The following is a 20,858-nucleotide window of genomic DNA, read 5'->3' on the forward strand; positions in this document are numbered from 1 at the left end:
CTCTATCTACACATCTATGCTTTGTTTTACATCTATTATGCAGTAACCTCCATTTTTTCTTAGAAGTTTCTTTACAGTGACTTTATATCATGGAGGTTCCATCCCATTATGAAATGTTCTACTGGGTACATATCTACCCAGTGCATGGTCACTTTCTTTTAAACTTGAGCCAGAGTTTCTCTACATCCTTCTGACCTGTGCTGAAAGTTTGAAGTTCCTCACTGAGATATGGCATTACTGATTTTTTATCTAGTTTACTTAACATATATCTTTCTTCTTGTTTCAGTTATCCTTTGTACTTTGGTAATCACTGCTGCCACAACCACATCATTGTCACCGATACCAGTTTTGATGTGGACATCCTCAAAGAGGTCAGGTCTATTTGCTGCCATCAGATCCAAAATATTTCTACCACAAGTAAGGTTCCTAACTACTTGTTCTATGTAGTTTTCAGAGAAGGCATTTAGTAAAGTTTCAGAACATGTTTTATCACATCCACTGCCAACAAAACTAATTTTCTGGACTAATTGTTGGATGATTAAAGTCTCCATCAATCATCACAGTAGGTTTGGGGAACTTATGCACAAAGGAACTGAGGTTTTCTCTAAAGTTTTTGGTTACATCAGGAGAAGAATCTGATGTGTGACAGAAGGATCCAATTATTTTATTATGCCCACAGGTACTGGGTCTTGCGCAAACAATCACACATGCAGCTTCAATTTCTATTTTGGTGGATTTAAGTTTTTTGTCTACTGCAACAAATACACCACCTCCATTTCCCAAAAACCTCACTGCCATCAATTCCATGTTTCAACCAGCTTTCTGTACCTAGTATTATGTGAGCTTCACTGATTTTCATGAGTGCTTCAATCTCTGGCATTTGTTGCGAATGCTTCGGCAGTTTACATTTTAATACTGTCACTGTAGGAAGCATTTCTCTCGATCTTACACTGATATTTCTGGGTTCCCTACAGCTTTCCTTGTCTGGACTGGATGGAGAGTCGGCTAATCAAAAACACTTATGTGCACCCCACACAGAGTCAGCTACCTGAGTAGCAGCCTCTGATGTGTAGTGCACCCCTGACCTATTTGGGGCGCTCTGCAGTTCTCACAACCCTTTGGGGCAAATCCAGAAAGCAGCAGCCTAGACTGTCACACAACTTTGTAAGTCTCTGGTTCAGTCCTTCCAGTACACTCGGAACAAAAGGGCCACAATCAGTTCTGAGGACAATTCTGCAAATTGTGAGCTTTGTTGAAACTCCAAGATCGGTCTTCTCAACCTTCTCTGCCTGTCACCATAATGACCCTAGACTGACTTCGGAGCCCACAGGACAGGCATCATTTGTTACAATGTGGGCCACAATCTGCAGTTGGTTGCACCCTGTTCCCTCAATGGCTGCTGAAATAGCCTCTTCAATGTGCTGAATGAGGCCTCCAGGCATACACATTGAGTGCACCTGGCCTCCTTTCCTCTCCATTGCTACCATTTCCCTAAGGGTAACACCATTTGCAGTATGTTTGAACTGTGGATGATTAAGAGATCCATACCCTTTTGTGTTTGCCCCCTCCTGACACAGGAAAGAGGATTCCCCACAACAGGTGAAGTGAGTCCCACCAGGTCAGATTCAGTTTCAGTAAAATGAACTTGTTGGTTATGGGGATCGGTACGACACCCTGAGTCCTCCCTGGTCCCTGTGAATCCCGTGTAGGACACCTAGATCTACCACTACTCACAGTCAAGCGGACAGGTAATGACAGGTCCTGTACTTTCTGCAGACGAGACAGGATCCACAGGAGATGATAGTACCTGAACACCTCTGGTACAGGTATCACAGCTACCTGACTCTCGAGAGCTCTTCCAACACACCAAATCGCAGCAGCTGTCGATTTTTAGACAGTAGTCAGGGCGATTTCCAGCTGCTTACGAACATCAACCAACTCATCCTGTCTTTGAGAACAGCGTTCACGTTGGGGCTGCATTTTGTCTAGTGCAATGTACTACAAGGCAGTGAACAAAGGACTTTAAATCAAACCTGCTGATTATCGTTTAATCCGTAAAGCTAAAAAGTAGCTAATTCCTTATAAGAATCGAAATAGGTACACAAAATGAGATTTCTATTAAGGCAACACAAAAACCTATCATAAAAATTACTAGTTTCCTAAAATGTTTTGATGTTAATTAAAGTTGTTAGCAAACTCGAAAACCAAGTCAATTTATGATAAATGCAGATAATATATAGAGCTACTCCTCTTTAAGGGAAAACTTGATGCAACACAATATGTTAGTTCAAAAATCTGCTACAACAACTACATCACAAACACCAATTTGTTACCAACTGCTGGTAGATAATACAGAGGACAATGGTAGCTTTCGAACATTCTCAAAAACGCACATTTATTTGAGTTGATGTACAATGAAATTGAGGGGTGATGAATACTTTTCCTGAACTGTGAACCATAAACACTGATTTGCTACAAAGTGAATTATGTATCCAGAACACTCATAGCAGTAACTTACGAAGTATTGACTTGTAAGTGTCGGAAAATTCTGAAGCTAACCTATTTCCGGTAACTGCGCAATGAAATTAAAGAGTATGATTGTTTTGAATGAGGATAGGCCTACTGTCCTTAAAAATTTTACAAGAGCACAATTTAGTTTAAGCCTACAACTGACAATACCAATACTAGTTTATCATGGCACTCACGAATGATTGAAATTTCACAATACAAATGGATATTGATACAATCGATGAAAGATTACACAGAAGAAGCGAGTCAAACAGTAAAATATGTGAACATAGACCCTTAAATCGACACACGATCTCGTACAAGTGATCTCAAACAAGAGAAAATTCGGAAGATGCCTTTTATATATAAATAAACGTGCATATTGCACAAATTTTTCTCTTGGCTGATTCTATGCACTTCTACACTGGTGTGCCAAAAGAGGACACTGCAGCGTAAGTTTTATCTCGATGAAAATCGGTAAAATTTGCAGCAGCAACAAAGCATGTCTTCTGCCTGTTTTGAGCTAACAATGCACAATACTGCATACTTTATTATTATTTATTATGGTATTATTAGTATTATGGTAATGCTCCACAAATTGAAATGGGAATCCCAGAAGGGAAGAAGACTTTCTTTTCATAAAACACTATTGAGAAAGTTTACAGAAATGGCACTTGCGACAGACTGTAGAATGATGCTATGGCCACACACATACAACCTGCGCGAAGACCACAAAGACAAGATAAATCCGGGCTCATTTAGAAGCAGGTAACAGTCCTTTTACCCTAACTTCATTTTTAAGTACAACAGGGAAGGAATGATTAGCAGTGGTATAAGGTACCCTCTGTCAAGCACCATGTGGTAGCTTTCAGAGTGTGCATACAGATGTAGAACAGGACTTGGCAACTAATACCTTCATACATGCAAGTCATCCTGTGAACTAAGGATGGCACAAGATATAGAACATTTAGCAAATATGTGAGATTTATGTCAATATGGCCCTTGCATGCTAACCACAATAAACAAGACAGAACATTTGAAAACAATTTTGAAGATGAACAGGAATTAAATAATAATAATAATAATAATAATAATAATAATAATAATAATAATAATTATTATTATTATTCTTATTATTATAATCACATAGATGAGGAAGTGTGGCAGCTGCATACCAGTTTGAAATGTAAGTGCTGCCACTGCGCAATACTGACAAAAGTTTCTGTCATTTATTATGTGGAGAAGAACAAGAGAAACCTGAATATTTTTTGAGGCATTATGCTATAGCCAATTACATGCAAAAATATTGTTTCCAAAACAGAAAGGACACTAAGTAGTACTTATCCCATAGCAAAAAGGAGCCAATGAAGGTGAAAAGCATCAACTGCTGGAAAAACAGTGCTAACAATTTCCTGGTGTTCTAGTGATGTGCACATGAGAAGGCAAGAATTGGAGCAATGCAGAGCAACAAAGGCAGCATATCACATTATGCTCCATTCAATAATGCCATTCAGCTACATCTATCTGTAGCGTGAGTGTCGGGGGCCAGTGCAGAACATTTAACATTTATTTTCATGTTAGTTTCAGTATGAGTAAGATATTTAGCCACCCTCGTGTTTATCATGGGTGGTATAATGCACATACATGAAGTATTACTTTAAAAAGTGACAGTAATAGGTTGCCCAAACACACAACTTTTCTAGGGTGAGCCAGGAGCAGAAACAGTGGCCTAATGTGGCACTTGTCCCAGTGTTGCCAGTTAATAGTGAGGACAAAACCTGTTTTTTTTCCATGCACACCACTATAGCATGATATTATACTTAAAAGATTAATAAATCTCTATTACGCACTTTAATTTACATAATTTTTACAAATAACTGATGTTAAACAAACCTATTTATCTAACTAAAATAGTTATTTTACATGAAACAGGATACCTGCTCACAATCTACCACTACTGTTGCCACACTGTCAATATCTGAATACAAAATATTACCATATTTACTTGAGTATAAGACGAGGTTTTTTCCCAGTTCACCATTTCCAAAATGCAGGGTTGTCTTATATTAGCAAATTAAAACTACACTGCTGGCCACCGTAAATGCAACACCAAGAAAGACAAGACGTAGCACAACAAGATTTATTTTGTAGATAACATGTTGACCAAGTATCAAATGATTACGTTTACAGACGTCTGTGACATGTGGTTCCTGCCAGAATCAGTAGCCAGAGTAGCCGCCATTGTTGGAGATCACCGCTGCCACACGCCTCGGCATTGAGTCAAAGAGACGTTGGAGGTGTTCCTGGGGTACAGCAGCCCAAGCAGTTTCCACACGTTGCCAAAGATCATCTGGTGTGGCAGCTGGGGATGTAATCTGGGTCACTCGTTGAGCAACCATGGACCACATGTTTTCTATCGGCGGAAGATCCGGAGAGCGAGCCGGCCAGGGAAGCAATTCAATATGGTTATTGACGAAGAACCTTTGGACAATGCGTGCCACGTGTGGTTGCGCATTATCCTGTTGAAATATGGCTGTGGCTGAGCCCTGAAAGAAAGGAAGGACAACTGGCTCCAGCACCTCGGATATGTAGCACCGGCTATTTAAAGTACCGGCAATGCGTACTAGAGGCGTGCGAGAGTAATATCCAATACCGCCCCATACCATAATACCCGGTGCAAGACCAGTGTGGCGGTGCATAATGCAGCTGTCCAGCATCCTCTCTCCACGGTGTCTCCACACTCGAATCCGACCATCGTGGTGCTGCAGACAGAAGCGTGCCTCGTCAGTAAAGACAACGTCATTCCATTCTGCCGTCCACATCCGTCTGTCATCACACCATTGGCGACGGAGACGTCTGTGGTTCTGCGTCAATGGTAGACGAAGCAATGGACGTCTTGTGGACAGACCACACTGCTGTAAACGGTGTCGAATGGTACGCGCAGACACTGGATGATGCGTTACAGACGCAATGTGCTGTGCTATGGTTTGGGATGTCACCGAGCGATCCGTCACTGACATGCGCACAATTTGCCTATCAGCATGTGCAGTGGTGCACTGAGATGAATGCGATCGACCACACGTCGGTCCGTCGTACCCTCCTGCATCCAACGGTCACATATCCGCATTACAGTTGTTTGGTTTCGTCCAACACGACTAGCGACTTCTCTGTATGATAATCCACAATCTCGGTAAGCCACTATCCTTCCTCTGTCGAACTCGGATACTTGATTAAAAGATGTTCGCTGTTGTCTACGAGGCATAACTGATCGTCTTGTGAAACAACCACAAGGTAAACACACGTGCCGAACGTACACTCGTCGAAATCGCCAAGCCTTAAATGGTGCTATGAGGTGGCGCCACAGGCGCGCGTGATGTGCGTCTGCGCTGAAATTCTAATCAGTTGCATCTCTCATCGTTGCAAACCCATGGTGTAAATTTCACTTGATTCGGATGCTTCCTTCAGGGTGTTGCATTTACGGTGGCCAGCAGTGTATTTCCACTGAAGTGAAAATTTTTACGTTGTTTAATAATGTAGAGGGTTGTCTTAAATTTACAGATGAAGTTTTGGCTATTGAGGTCATGTGCAGATCTGTTTTGATGAATTCAGAATGGTAAAGCTGGTCAAATGATACTAATCTTTGAACCGGCTCAATATTTTCCAATATGCTGAAGCAGACAATACTATATCGATATTGCTCGAACAATCACATTACATTTGACTCTTGCAGCACTGGTGCAAGGAGTACGTGAGAAACTATGAACTGGCCACTACAACAATCTATTTCTCTGCTTAAAATGTGACAATTTTGTGAAACACGGGTGAAAACAGTACCAAATTCTATTACTTTACAAACTCTTGTTGTATTTGAACACGTTTGCAATGAAAGTTCCCATACCTGTATGGATGCTGCATACAAACATTACGCTGCTTTTTTAAAGTAACGGTAAAATTAAGAAGTGGAATGTTGTCCTTCAAAAACGTTACTTATTTTGAATTCAGATTAATATTTTATTTGATTATGACACATTGTAATGGTTTACTAAGTGGATTGCAATTTAGTTGCTATTTGTGTATTTGAATACTGGGCAAAAATGTTGCCTGCTTTAAATCAGCTGTCATTCAGATGAAACAAGATGGAAAATTCATAGAGAATGAAATATCTTAACAAACTAAAAATCATATTAAACTGACTGTAGTTGTTGTCATGAGAATAAATTACAGCTGCCTGTTATGGAAATAGTACCAATAGACATCATTATATGGTGGGACGAGAGCTGTTGTTAATGTGTGTCTTGTGCTGCAATGTTGTCGACACTCACCGTGAAGTATGCCGGGAGTAAAAGGGAGTGTGTCCGCTAATTATATGTTTAGAAGATAGACACACTGTAACATTTTCACGTCAGTATAGAAAAAAAATCCAAAACGTATTCAGATAAAAACAGCTGTTTTCCCACCTTGTCAGACACTATATCCACCCACATTCCTACCAAGACCATATCCTACCTGACCTTCCCTACCCCCAAAAGGCCTATTACTCCTCCGAGAATCCCATATTATGTACCGCGCTCCCTCTTGAAGTGTTGTCACCGAGATACATTCACATGCCACGGGCAAATACAGAGACATATCAGGAATTTATTAAATGCAAAAAAGCGCTGGGACTGGTGCCAGATATACTCCAAACTCAACACTACACTCCCCATTAACTGTTCCAGATATTAGAAAACATTCCACTGACACCATACCTTACTACCCACTTCTCCACGATAACCATCCCTTACTTGACAGTCCGCAGCTCGTGGTCGTGCGGTAGCGTTCTCGCTTCCCACGCCCGGGTTCCCGGGTTCGATTCCCGGCGGGGTCAGGGATTTTCTCTGCCTCGTGATGACTGGGTTTTGTGTGATGTCCTTAGGTTAGTTAGGTTTAAGTAGTTCTAAGTTCTAGGGGACTGATGACCATAGATGTTAAGTCCCATAGTGCTCAGAGCCATTTGAACCTTACTTGACAACCCAAGGAAAGCTAACCACTTTGCATTCTATCTGTCTGACATCATCTCCATCCCTGATAAGCCACATTTTGAGTACTCTCTTTTCCCTACTGTCCATGAAGTTACCAATACCACTGTCCCACCCCTGGCTCCTAGCTTCCAGTAATTGGACAAATACCAAACACAGAATTAAGTATACCAATTACAGCAAGCTACATAAAACAAGCACTCCACAAAAAAATGTAACATTTCCCCCCATCATGACTGCATTATTTATCGACACCTCAAAGAATGCCCCTCTCCTTTCTCATTACTCTTGCAACCCTTTACACCACTATCCTCTCCACAGGTTATTATCCTCAAAATGCAAAACACCTAAAATCCTACTTTTCCACAAAACCCCAAAAACTTCCTGCTGATATCTTCTCCTACTGACCCATCTGCCTCACCTCAGTATTTTGCAAGGACTTCAAACCCATCCTCTCCCAGCATCTCCATCAACAACTGAACCAGTACCACTTTCTTCCAGTTAACTAGTGTGGCTTCTGTCCCAATTTATCCTCTGATGACCAGCTCCTGCACTTCACCCATTAGCTATCTCACCAACTCAACTCTCATAAATCCACTATTTTTGTCTACATTGACCTATAAAAAGCCTATGACCATGTATCAAGGCCAACACTTTCCGTCTCCACTTCTTCTACCTTACCATTTACAACCATCCTACCCAGAACTAACACACTAAAATATCTTTGACTGACACTTGACTGGCAACTAATATGAAATCCTCACCTACTAACCATCCTACCTAGACTAAAACTATTAATATGCTGGGATTACACCCCTCCACTGTTCTCCACACCTAAAAAAGCACTGATTCGGCCCATCCTTTTTTATGCAAATGTTGTGTTGATCTGTACCCCACCAAAGTTCTACAAATCCCTCCAAATTCTTGAACACCACACACTCCATCTCACTTTCTGCAGCCATTTACATTCCCCGACATGAGTTACGTACTATCTCAACAAATACCCATCCCTCCTAACCCACATTGGACACCTTCACATCTCATATACCCTCCGCAAACTAGTTTCCAGTAACCCCATTGTCTCCCCTTTGATCGTCAACCCTTTTATGCTGCGTGGCCGTCACAAACACTTCCCTCCGCCTCTGTAGGTACACACACTCCATATCCTATTCCAATGCAACTTCAACCAACTCCCTTTCCCAGACAACGAGATCTCCCCTGATAGTTATCCCTCCCACTCCACAACAGGGTTCCTCTCTCTCCTTTATTTCTCCATCCATTCCCATCTCTTTCCTCTTGCAACCACTGCCCTACCCACATAACACACTACTCATCAACCTCTGTCTTTCCTGCCAACTGTATTTTCCCCTATCCACCTCAGCTCCTCCCTCTCATCTTCACAGTTTTTGTTTCTAACGGACCCCTACTTTCCTACCCACATCCCTCAATCCTATGGGATATACTTTCGTCTCCAGCAATACCTCTCACCCTTATGCAGGTCCTTCAGAATTTACCCTGAAACTGTAGAGCTTCAGTGTTTTTATCCGAAGGTTTTCACCTCCCTCCAAAGTGTTTTAAAATGCATAAATATTTCTGTTGTTTTCAACTGTCCATCTTTTATTTTTAATTTAAAACAGAAAACAGTCTAACATTTTCTTTGTATTTTTCATCATAAATTTTTTAATTTGCTTGGCTCAAGAGCGGAGAATTGCACCGCTGACAGCCCCCCCCCCCCCTCCCCATTTTGCAGTGAGGGGCATGAAAAAAAAAAAACAGCTGTTTTTTCAGGTCCCACAGTAACTACAACCTCGGAAATCACAACATATTCAAAAGAAATATGTGTGACAATGAAGATATAAATTTCACAGCTGCACCATGAGGATCATGATGATTAAAAATAGTGAAACTACGGATGATCATGTTAGTAAGTGAAAAATGAAGAAAAGAAAATGGTTTGTAAATTAATATAAACCATTTGTTTTTGTTTATTTTATTTTTAATTATATAATCAAAATGCAGACAATCAATAAACGGTATAAATGTAGAATAGGTATAATGTTAATTTTTTAAGCAGGTAATTTATGTCAATAAAACAGTTTGTAATTTTGATTAAAGAAATTGTTCTCCAGAATTCTCTTGGACAAAAGAGAATCGTCTTATAATCAAGGTCATCTTAATACTCTGGTAAATATGGCACCTTATTCTCAAAATATTGCGCTTTGCATCTACTTTCTCTGAACAAGAAATAGCTTACTAACAAGAAATACACAGTGAATGAAGAATGCCTGAGAAATTTTTATTTCTGAAAGATACTGATAACTTAAGAGAAAAATTACACAGAGTGGATGGGGCTAAAGACAGATTATGTTGAGAACAAAACTTACAATTTTTCTTCTATTCAACTATAACTGACTTCTCCTATCATATGTACATACAAAATAATTTAAAATATTGTGATTATACTTACCCTAAAAGAGGAGCGCACAATTCTCTATGGTGTTTGTTTATAAATTTTGCTTTCAGGATTGCATCCAACATGTGTTCTTCAGAATTATCTGAAAATTATTTTCAGGATTAATGCCAGGAAGAAATAAATTAACAATCAAACAACATTACCTTTGTGTGTTTCTATGAACTACTTTCCAACATTAGAACAAAAATGATAACATTAAAATTGGTCCAATGACTTATTTCCTCTCTAAAACATGCTTTCATGAACTTATCTGGAGCTGCGAAATTCTTTAGATGAAACTACAAGAGACTAGAAAAGGCTAATTAAAGTATGTTACAAAACTGAAATGTTATAATGTACTAATTTTGGAATCATTATATAAATTTCCACTGGTATACTCTAGACCACAGCTACCAAAACCTGGATTTGACACCCTGCACTGAGTGTCTGACTGAGGTTTTAGCAGCTATCATCTGGAACATATCAATGGAAAAATGTGTATCCACGCTATTTTGTTGAAGGAGTTTTAAGAGTTGACTGCTGAGATGAATGGACCCTTGTGCGAGAAGGTGCAATAATACTTGAGTGTTAACGCCTAAACTATAGATAAAATTAAATAAATAGGTGGATATAGATGAAGACTGGACTTTGGTTACCCCAAAAGATTTTATTTCCTCCCCTTTAACTTCCAAAGTTCTCCTTTGTTTCCTTCACAACTTGCTCAGTTACAAACTGTACAGCATGGGGAATAGTTTCTGGCAATCTCCCACTCCCTTGTCAAGTACTACTCCCATTTCATATGCTTTGACTCTTTAACTGTAGTCTGGTTTCTGTACGAGTTGCAAATAACCTTTTGCTCACTGTATTTTATTCCTGCTACCATCTGAATCTCATTGTGTATTTTCATCACCACTGTCAAACTTTTTTTTATAAATTTACAAATGATATGAACATTTTCTTCAGCCTATCTTCTAAGATAGGTCATCATGTACACCACGAGTTTCACAACTTGTTCAGAACCCAAACTGATCTTCCCTGAAGTCTCCTTCTACCAATCTCCCCAATATTTCTGTAAATAACTTGAGTCAGTATCTTACAACTACAGATTTGCTTCATCACTCCTAGAACATATCAGAGTTGCTAAGTGGATAACAGTATGAACACGAATCTATAATTGGACGTGTACTCTCTCCACGATACAGGATCTGCTGTGCATAAGAGCAACTGGAAGTTATGATGACAGATAATTAATTTATAAGTAACAAACTACATATGAGGCAATTAAATGTGATTAGATGAATAAAAAATTCTACTCACCAAGCGGCAGCAGGAGAACACACACACACACACACACACACACACACACACACACACACACACAAAAGGTTTCACTTATGCAAGTTTCAGAGTCAGTGGCTCCTTCTCCCAGCAGAAGAGTTGAAGGGGAATGAAGAGGGGAGAAAATAAAGAACATGAGACGTTTTTCGCTGTTACAAACTAAATATGTGGTAACAACGCCGAAGGCTAGTAGTCAAAGTCAAACGCATTATACTGCATTCCATGTCACATGAAACAGTCAGTGTTTCTTTTTCAGATGATGGTTCACATCATGTTCTCAAATTAGTTGGTCATTTATCAATGTAAAACTACCAATCACAGTAAATCACTATAGCTTGTACACCTGTTTTTTGCAAAGCACAAAATTGTGAAATTTTTACAAAATTTTACAGATTTTGATCAGAGAGCAAAATAATTGGCGAAATTGTGTGGAATCGGATAATTTGTAGTCGATGGTGAAAATTTGATCTGAGTTATACAATGATATGCAAAAATCGATGACAAATGATTCTAAACAAACTTCAGTATACATCAATATCTTATATGGTATGATGTAATGCTAACTTCATTTCCTCTGCAGGGAAGGAAGACATCCAACGATGTCCAGCGCATTCTTTGATCTGGCAGTGTATTGTGTGTTGGAAATTGGTGCTCATCACTGGTGCCCACGCTTATATTTTGAGATTTGTTTTTGTCCTGCAATTTCTTAATATAGTAGTGACAGTTTTCGCTTGAGAAAAATAATTTTCACCAGAAGGATTTTACATGTTAGACACAACTAGAAAGATACTTATGTGCAAATACTGCAAAGTGCAAACTGAATGGCAGAGAAAGGACATGTGCCTAAAACATATTAGTAACAGTTTTCCCCATAAGAAGAAAAATGAGAAGATGCTAACAATGACAGGTGTCAAAAGAAATGTTACTCCCTCACACATCAGTGTGGCAACAAAAACGAGCTTTTGTTGAGGCTAATATTCCATTGGAAACATTCGATCATCCAAAGCAGAGAGAGTGAATGAACAAATGTGTACCAGGTTTGTGTAATATTACACATTTTTGGAGGAAAGGAAATACAATTTACCTTACACTGGAATCGATTCGATTGTGGGGCATTGGAGCAATAATTTTCCTAGTGTTATTAAAAATAGACAGACATGGTTTTATGTAGTGAAATGTAGCTAGCAGGGAAGATAATTCCTTCATGTTTGCCTACAACCCACCATTCTACCCCACCCCAAAAACTATCTTATTTTTTATGGTAAGAATGAAACAGAGACCTTGTCAATCAGCAAAATTTGGACTTTTCTGTGCTGACAACTGTCATGCTTCTGGATTTTATAACATTTACATCATGAAGTTTTGGGATGATGTATCGAAAGTGGTATGCCTCTATTTAAATGTGCACGAGTCAGCTGCAACAACGCGTGATTGCTGCGCAGTTGCGTGTTAGCAATGAGAACTCCCGAGTCAAACCAATACCCATATTTTTCACAATATTACTTGCTATGTTTACATGGGACCTGGAATTGAATACACTTTCTGTACTCAGTATGTTAATTATTATTCTGATATCAGGCACAGCAAAATATGAAGACTAATGAGCTGAAACCATTGAACACAAATGCAATTGCAGGTGGAACACATTCGGCACATATGATGATCAAACATCCATAGGAACATTTTCAAATGGATTTCAGTACCCCTGGATAATTACTAACCGTATGGTTGTGCTCTTTCTCTCATTCAATGATATTTACACTTAAGTAATACATGCTGGAGCCCTCACTCATTTCAAAGACATGGAAATTAATAATTTAATTCCATAAATGGTGTTCAGTAGTACTCTAATATTAGACCTGTTGATATTTTTAAGTTATTAAGGGACTTTCCCTCAGCTGGAAGCTTTCATGGAGATTCTGAACCTTCATCAAAGAGGAGGAAGAAAGATTAAAAGAAGCCGGGAGAGGTTAGAGTGTTTCAGTTCTTTGTGATGAAATGACAGAAAGATAAGAGAAGTGTGTTTTCATAGTTCTGATGAAAGTGCTTTGTTGCAGCGATTGAGCACTACAGAAGTTGTTTGTTGGGGGAATGAACGTTGTTGCAAATGCAAATGCTTCAGAATGTTCACAAGCAATTACACGTGTAATTCAGAAACTTGATATTCAGACCCAAAATGTACTTTCTGTAACTTCGGATTCAGGCTGTTATATGTGCAAGTGTTTAAATGCAACCCTTTCAGAAGTGTTAGTACACAAGCAGTGCTGAGCTCATAAACTGAATTTGGTGGGCAGTGTGTGGACCTCGTGATTTGAACCGTAGTGTTGTGCTGACAAAACACATCTTCCTCAGTACCCGAAAGAGAAAATATGCTATTACATTCAAATCTTAAATCAGGAAGATGAAGGTAAATCCACATAAGCTAAGCTTTTTCCTATTCTTATAACCACCACATGGAACTCATGGTTTATAAGTGTCAAGTACCTTGGAGAATACAGCAATGATAGAGAAGAATATACTTGAAAGTGTTGAAGATGTGTGTGTTGCTGTGAACATTTTAAAGTCTTGACCTCCAATGAAAATTAGGTGCCTAGCTGTTTTTCTTTTTTAGCACTGCTCAAAATGTTGTGATTTGCTGCTGATATTAGAGAGCATCAAGACACCACTAATTCATGTTCTACAATCTTAGTGACCTTTCAAAGAGCATTAAACCACTAGAGGATACTTTTTTTGGTCTCAGAGAATCTCTCCATAAGCTGCCAAGCAGCCTGATGAAACTGAACCACTTAATGGAGTGTGACACTGGGAAGATTGTCACTTCTTCCATCAGTAAATCGTTTGATCTGAGAAACATAATGAAAGGTTACTTAGACATTGTTGAAATCTCTCATCTAATAAAGCGAATTCCCATCCTACAAGAACTTTCAACATCAGAATATCTTGAACCATACACAGTGTTCTTCCAGAGAAGGTAAATACAGGGTGTCTACGTGGACAAGGAAAAAAAATTCCCAGATTTTTCACGGATTTCCCGGTAAAAATACACTTTCTCCCGGGCGAAAATACACTTTTTCCGTGTTAAGTGACCGTATACTATGCCTTGGCACTGTAAAACTCATCAATCCTTTGAATGTTTATGGTTTTATATACCGAAGTAGAATTTCCCGCCATTTTAGAAAACGAAACTCAGGGGGGAAAAAAAAGACGTTTTGAAACACCTTTGATGTGCAGCAATATGTAAACTGCATATTTTCGTATTACGAAGGTATAAATTCAAATTCCATCAAATACCGCATGTTACTTTCTGAAGCACTGAAATTGAGACTGTGATGCACTTTTGTAAGCCACTCATCACTCATGTCACGTGATCTCGCCAGCTGATGACAGCATAGGACACGTGATGTAGTCAGCCAATAGCAAGGTCACTCTTAAGTAGGGCGAAAACACAAATAAGAAAAGTTAATGGTTTAAATTAATATACATAGCGTTCACATATAATATTGGTCTCCAAGATTAATAAGCTGGAAAAGAAGCTAAGCTTCCACATATAACGTTTTCTGCGTGTGATACACAAATGTGCCAGTAAAATTTTTAATAATGACGTAAATGTGTGATCTTCTGAGCTCGAAATTCTTCTAAATGGCCGTCCCCAAAGAGTTGATTTTTAACTGAGAGTCAAAACGCTTTGTTATTTAAGAAATTCATCGTACATTCTTGCACATAGTTCATCTTGCATAAAAGGAAATTTGCTTTTAATGTATGTAACGCTGATCAAACCACCATTCGCAATATTTTCCCGCTATCTGTTAGAAATACCGTAGTTTCGTTTCAGCAGTTGCAAGAGAGCACCAGATAAAAGTCGTCACCACGCGATAACGCAGGAAGGCCATATGTTCGTACGTGTGAAACATTAAAAGATCTTATATTAGGTCATAAAAGAAACAAGACATCAAGGGATACATCAAGAGCATCGGAATTTCGTGAACCATACTAAAATGCATAATTCGGCTTAAAGTGCACATTCGTATGTCCAGATTCAGACGTACATTTTCTTGGAGTACCAGTATTGTATTATCTCATGTTTGGTACTTTATTATGGCATAATGTCATACGAGCACTTGTAATTAGCGAACAGTTGAAACTAGCCAACAGTGTGAAATTAAACAGTTCATTTCAAATAAACTGACTGCCTCAGCAGAAAAGATTAATAAAAGCCAAATCTCTTTAGCAAACCGACAAAAATAACTTCATTGTTCTGCAAGGCGATTAATGCTTGACTGTCAGAAAGGTGGAAATAAAATCTGAAACTAATGACATATTTTAGCCATCTGTGATTATGCGAACGTATTTTAATTCATTTGATATCTCCCGGTCACAAATATCCGTTTTATCATTTAACGTGAGAGCAATAAACAAAGAGGAAACAACAAAATTACTGAACGTAAACACAGGTCACGTGGAGACGACCCACCTCCCCATCGAACTCAGACTGCTCTGTGCATCAGGCCTGGATTTACTATATTTCTGAACTGGTGCAATACTAGGTAGTGGCGCCAAGCCACACTTCTGTAACAAGAAGCGGGAGAAGATACGCGTCTCAACTACGCATGCACAAGAGCCCGCCCGCAACTGCTCAAAGGAATCTAATTTAAACCGTTGTGACGTTATGCTCATCGAAGGCAATTTGTTGTTATGAAGCATTGCATACTGTATTTACTCGAATCTAAGCCGCACTTTTTTCCGGTTTTTGTAATCCAAAAAACCGCCTGCGGCTTAGAATCGAGTGCAAAGTAAGCGGAAGTTCTGAAAAATGTTGGTAGGTGCCGCCACAACTAACTTCTGTCGTCGAATGTATGTAGCGCTACGCAGGCATGCTTCGCAGGCACAAAGACAAATACTGGCACCAAAACCTCTGCGTCAGTAAATAAATAATAAAAAGGTGGAAGACGAGCTTTTTTTTCTCCGCCCCGAGTTTCGACCATTGCATTTTCATACATTATCCAACGAAGTAAATACAAATTCCGTATTGTTCCTCTTCGAATGTAGCAGCATTTCAATGTACTATGAAAATCTGACTGGCAAGACTGTTTGGGATATTTGTCAATGTGGCCAACTCTGCCTTCTGAATTTTTTCCTAACTGTGAGAAGAAATGGTTGCTAATAGGAACTTTTATGAATTGTGAATCACATGCAGTATTCTCTTCACCATAAGAATAATACGAATATAAACATTTTGCCATGTATTCTTTCGTGTTTGCTGCTATCTCATTTAAATCCTGTCCGCCTAATAAACTACGAAACTAGAGTGAGACAACAGCAGACATGGAAGAATATACATACCATGTCATGTTTATATTCGTATTATTCTTATGTCTAATAGTGATACAGTCAGAAATGAAGCACGGCAATTGACTAGATTTTTAAATCTAAGATGACTCTAATTTCTGTGCACAATGTAATGTACTAAAGAGGCGTCTGCAAAAATTTTCAAACGGAAAAAATTTTCGCTAAATTCTCGTTCAGAACATCTTCTATCATACGCAGTTTATTATTTGATTCTTGTTGATCATTATCAAAGAAAGCAGCAGTGTAAGTAGCAACGAATAGCAGTCTCATGCCATTGTTTTGCTAATGAGACGATTCCTCTCTTTGTTTTTTTTTTTTTTTTAATTGTAAGCGGCGGTAGCGTGCACAAAAGCAAGCCATGCCGCGAGCGGTGACAGGCCGTAAACCCTCATTTTCAGAATGCGACAAACAATGCATGACACAGTACAGTAATGCATTTTCAGCTTTGAGTGACGGAAACACCTATAACAAAGAGAACTGCACTTGTCAGGTCAAAGAAAAATAAGCAATCAATTCAAACCAGACGAAGCACGTGAAAAAGGAAGGGTACCCGTATAAATACGAATGGAGCGCCTGACGCATAACAACGGCTACCTGGTAAAGCTAAACCGCTAAGCTTACGACTCGAACCAAACTACTACAGCTGTATCGTCATTCATTCAACCTAAATTATGTCTCATATTACAATGGACCAAGTTTGTTTCAATTTGGAAGTGCGGCCTAAAACTTTTCTCTCCCCTTGAATTTCGAGTCTCAGATTTCAGGTGTGGCTTAGATTCGGGAAAATTTTTTTCCTCGATTTCGAGTCTCATTTTTCAGGTGCGGCTTAGATTTGACTGCGGCTTAAATTCGAGTAAATACGGGAGTCTTCCTAAAGTCTTTGACACATTTTGCTGTTGGCAGACGCTTGTATGAGCACTGTGTTTTGTTGTTGTATACGGCGCATTTCCTTTGCAACCTAAGTTTATTTTACTCCCCCCCCCCCCCCCCCCCATTCATGTTTCGTTGCTGCAGTGTTATTCTGCAGTAGCGGGGGTACAGTAATATCCTTTGTTAAGAGTGTTGGTTCTTACCACTCCAAATCACAAAAATTTAATTGAAAACTAAAACAATGAAAAATTCCCGGAATTGTAAACAATTCCAGGGTTTTTCCCGGTTTTCTCCCAGATGAAAAAATTCCCGGGTTTTTCCCGGATCTCCCAGTTGTCCCGGGTCGTATACACCCTGTAAATATGTTGATGTGATTGCTACTCTTCTTTTTCTGAAACCAGAGTATGGGCATTTCGTGGAAGCCGCAGTGAAGGCTCTGAGGATCTCAGTCAGCAATGGTGATAAGGAGAGGTGATTTTCAACAGATTGTGATAAAATGTCTGACAGGAAAACATTTACGAGACTCCTTGTAATGTGGAAGTCATGGTATCCCTGTCTTTCTCATAATGATTTGTAGATTATGTACATAGGCTAGCCTCTACTTATTAAAATGGCACGATAAATTTTACCCAACATTCATGCTTTGATGCGTGTGTTTTAATCAGATTTATAATTCTCATGATTTTTGAATTTATGTAAAAATAAAAGCTGTTCCACTGCAAATATGCTACCAATGATTTTTGCTTTAGCCTTTACTGTTGAAAAGAGGAAACAAAATTTAGCAGAATTATTGACAAAATGATATAAAAATAGCAAAAAATATACCAAAATAGCTTTTTAAAAAAAGTAACAAAATCAAGCAAAAATTTTCAACACTAACCGGTTCCTCTAACTGTTGCTCTTTCACATTGACAGAAGCAAGTGAAATACTTGTTAGCCCTCCATACATTCTACACGTCCATCGGGCATGTTGTGGTCCACCAGTTCAAATTCGATAACCAGCAAATACTTGTTTAGAGTTTATCATTTCTGGAAGTTTCTTGGTGTTCCTTATATCTATAATGTTTCTTTATTCTACAATATTCTATGTTCATATAGCAGCTCTTTCAGTCCAGCAGAGTGTTCAGTTCTGTCTGTACATTGGTGTCCATAATAAACACACTTTCAGTGCTAAGTGTTGTATTTCATTGTTGATGTTTTCGGATTTGGACTTGATTGTTGTTACGATGCCTAGTGGAGATGTCAGGTATTCAAAACACCTGTATCATCATGGCTCCAATTGGTTGATGTAAAAGCCACTGCCTACGGGATAGGACTCCGAAAACAAGCAGGACATTGGTCCCAAGGTTTTTATATTCAGGAGATCAATGGATTCCAGAACAGCAGTACTTCAGCTGCCCATAAGGCAACCATCACGTCTTTGTTCGGAGATGCTGTTCAGGACTGAAGAAATGGCTGAAGGAATTCTGCAGAGAAAATAAATTAGGTGACAATCAGCAGCAAGTCTTACTTACAGAATGTTTTGGCGTCAAGCCACATTGTGCATCGAAATATAACTGAAGCTGATAAAATCTCTCACAAGGCATGTACCAAACTCTTCTGGTAAAGGGTGTCATGACAACTGAGGGATTTATCGAAGAGTGCCAGCACACTGAGGAAATACAACAGAAAAGAATAGAATGAAAGATGTATGATGAACTCCCAAATGTGGTCCCTATGGCAGTTGTGGAAGATCACCATTACCTCATCTGTCTCTCACAACAGTTTGCAAGACAAGTGATACAGAATTTTATATCACCCAGACGTGTCGAACAAAGTACACACGAGTCATTAATGTCAATCCCATACGTTAGGAGGTAATACAGAATGTTGAAGAAGAGGTGCATTGATCTTTAGCATCAATCTCTCTCAACAGTTGAACACACCATGTAGAACGAACTCTGCAATGCCACAGCTATCAAACAGCAACTCAGCATCCAACCAATCAACGTACAAACAAATTGACTGCCAAGTGTAAAGCGGGTATTACATGACAATCCATCGTGAAAGGTACTGGTCTAGTGCGACATCTATCTAGTGGCAGAAAGGGTTAAGCTACGAAAATTACCAGACACATTATCCGCACTCCAGAATAGAGAGCAGTTCTAAACTGCCACCAATCCGCGCATGCGCACTAGCAGCAATAACTTGCGCATGCACAAAAGGGGATACTGCAAGTGCTTTCTGTTTGTTATTTTTTTATTGTTAGATGGATAGTGGCTAATTTCAGACTTTTGTGTTAGGGATTTTCCCGCATTTTTCTCAGTACTAGGTTTCATAAACGCAGAAAGAAATTTTTTTTTTTTTTTTTGCCAGTAGACTCTTCTATATTAGTTGTTTGTGAAAGCATTTTTTCTGTTGATCGCTTCATATTCTAGAAATGAAATGATGCAAAGAGGCGTTAAGTGTATTAATTTGGGATATAGTGAGGAAAGGTGTATGTATGGCTCGTTGTATCATAATAAAGTATGCCAGCATTCGTTTCTTTCTGAGTCATATGCATAACATTATACGGTGATTTTCAATTTGTATCATAATGCCTTACTTATGAAAGTTCATGTTTGATTTGATTGCATCTCTTGCTTATTTCAGCATGCCCCAAAGGGAAACGCAGTAATAGGGGAGAAAGTTGCCAGGAAACTTAATATTACAACCAGTCTGCAACATAACAAGGCTTTTACCGGTTATTTTATTCGTAATCTGGGCTGGTATGATCACAAAACGTATAAACATATGACCTAATTCTTACTTTTGAGAATGTGAGACAGCCTCCCTCATGACTGTGTCACACTTGTTACTTCCATCTTCTATCAAAGACAGCAACTTCTCGAAACAGGCCATGTCCATCCTCCTGAAGTTTCAAAATACTTGCGGCTCTTCGAGCCTCAGTTCTTTCATAAGCAGTGAACATAAACCCCTACCTTCATCCCTTCTTTTCGGCCAGGGTCAAACTCAAATAACTCAAGCCTTTCGTTTCCACCGCCGTTCTGCCTTAATCTGAAGATTTACTGTCACTGTCAGGGCAATAGCTCCAAAAATAAGTGGGTTCTCCATGTGCAAAATGCTGTATAAATACATATATCTTTGTAACCAAGTGTCGTAATATAAAACTAACGGTTGAATCTGCAATTCAGAACAGTAGTAACCTACATAAGAGAATAACAATTACTTAACAAATACTGATAAAAACAATCTCTTATTAAATAAGGAACCTTGAGCTCACATAAATAATTTGAACGAATGACGTTCCAATATGTCCCACAGTCCCCCTTGTGTTTCGCGCGACA

General features: G+C 39.0%; 1 protein-coding gene across 1 annotated transcript in view; it reads right to left on the reverse strand.

Moving 5' to 3' along the window:
* LOC124796263 overlaps nucleotides 1–20,858 on the reverse strand; it is a 374,071-nt gene that overhangs the window by 50,431 nt on the left and 302,782 nt on the right. The window contains exon 8 of the mRNA XM_047260374.1: nucleotides 9,994–10,081. Within this exon, the coding sequence (XP_047116330.1) occupies nucleotides 9,994–10,081 (88 nt within the window). The remainder of the gene's footprint in view (nucleotides 1–9,993; nucleotides 10,082–20,858) is intronic.

This window comes from Schistocerca piceifrons, chromosome 4 (genome assembly GCF_021461385.2).
Source record: "Schistocerca piceifrons isolate TAMUIC-IGC-003096 chromosome 4, iqSchPice1.1, whole genome shotgun sequence".
NCBI classification, from domain to species: domain Eukaryota; kingdom Metazoa; phylum Arthropoda; class Insecta; order Orthoptera; family Acrididae; genus Schistocerca; species Schistocerca piceifrons.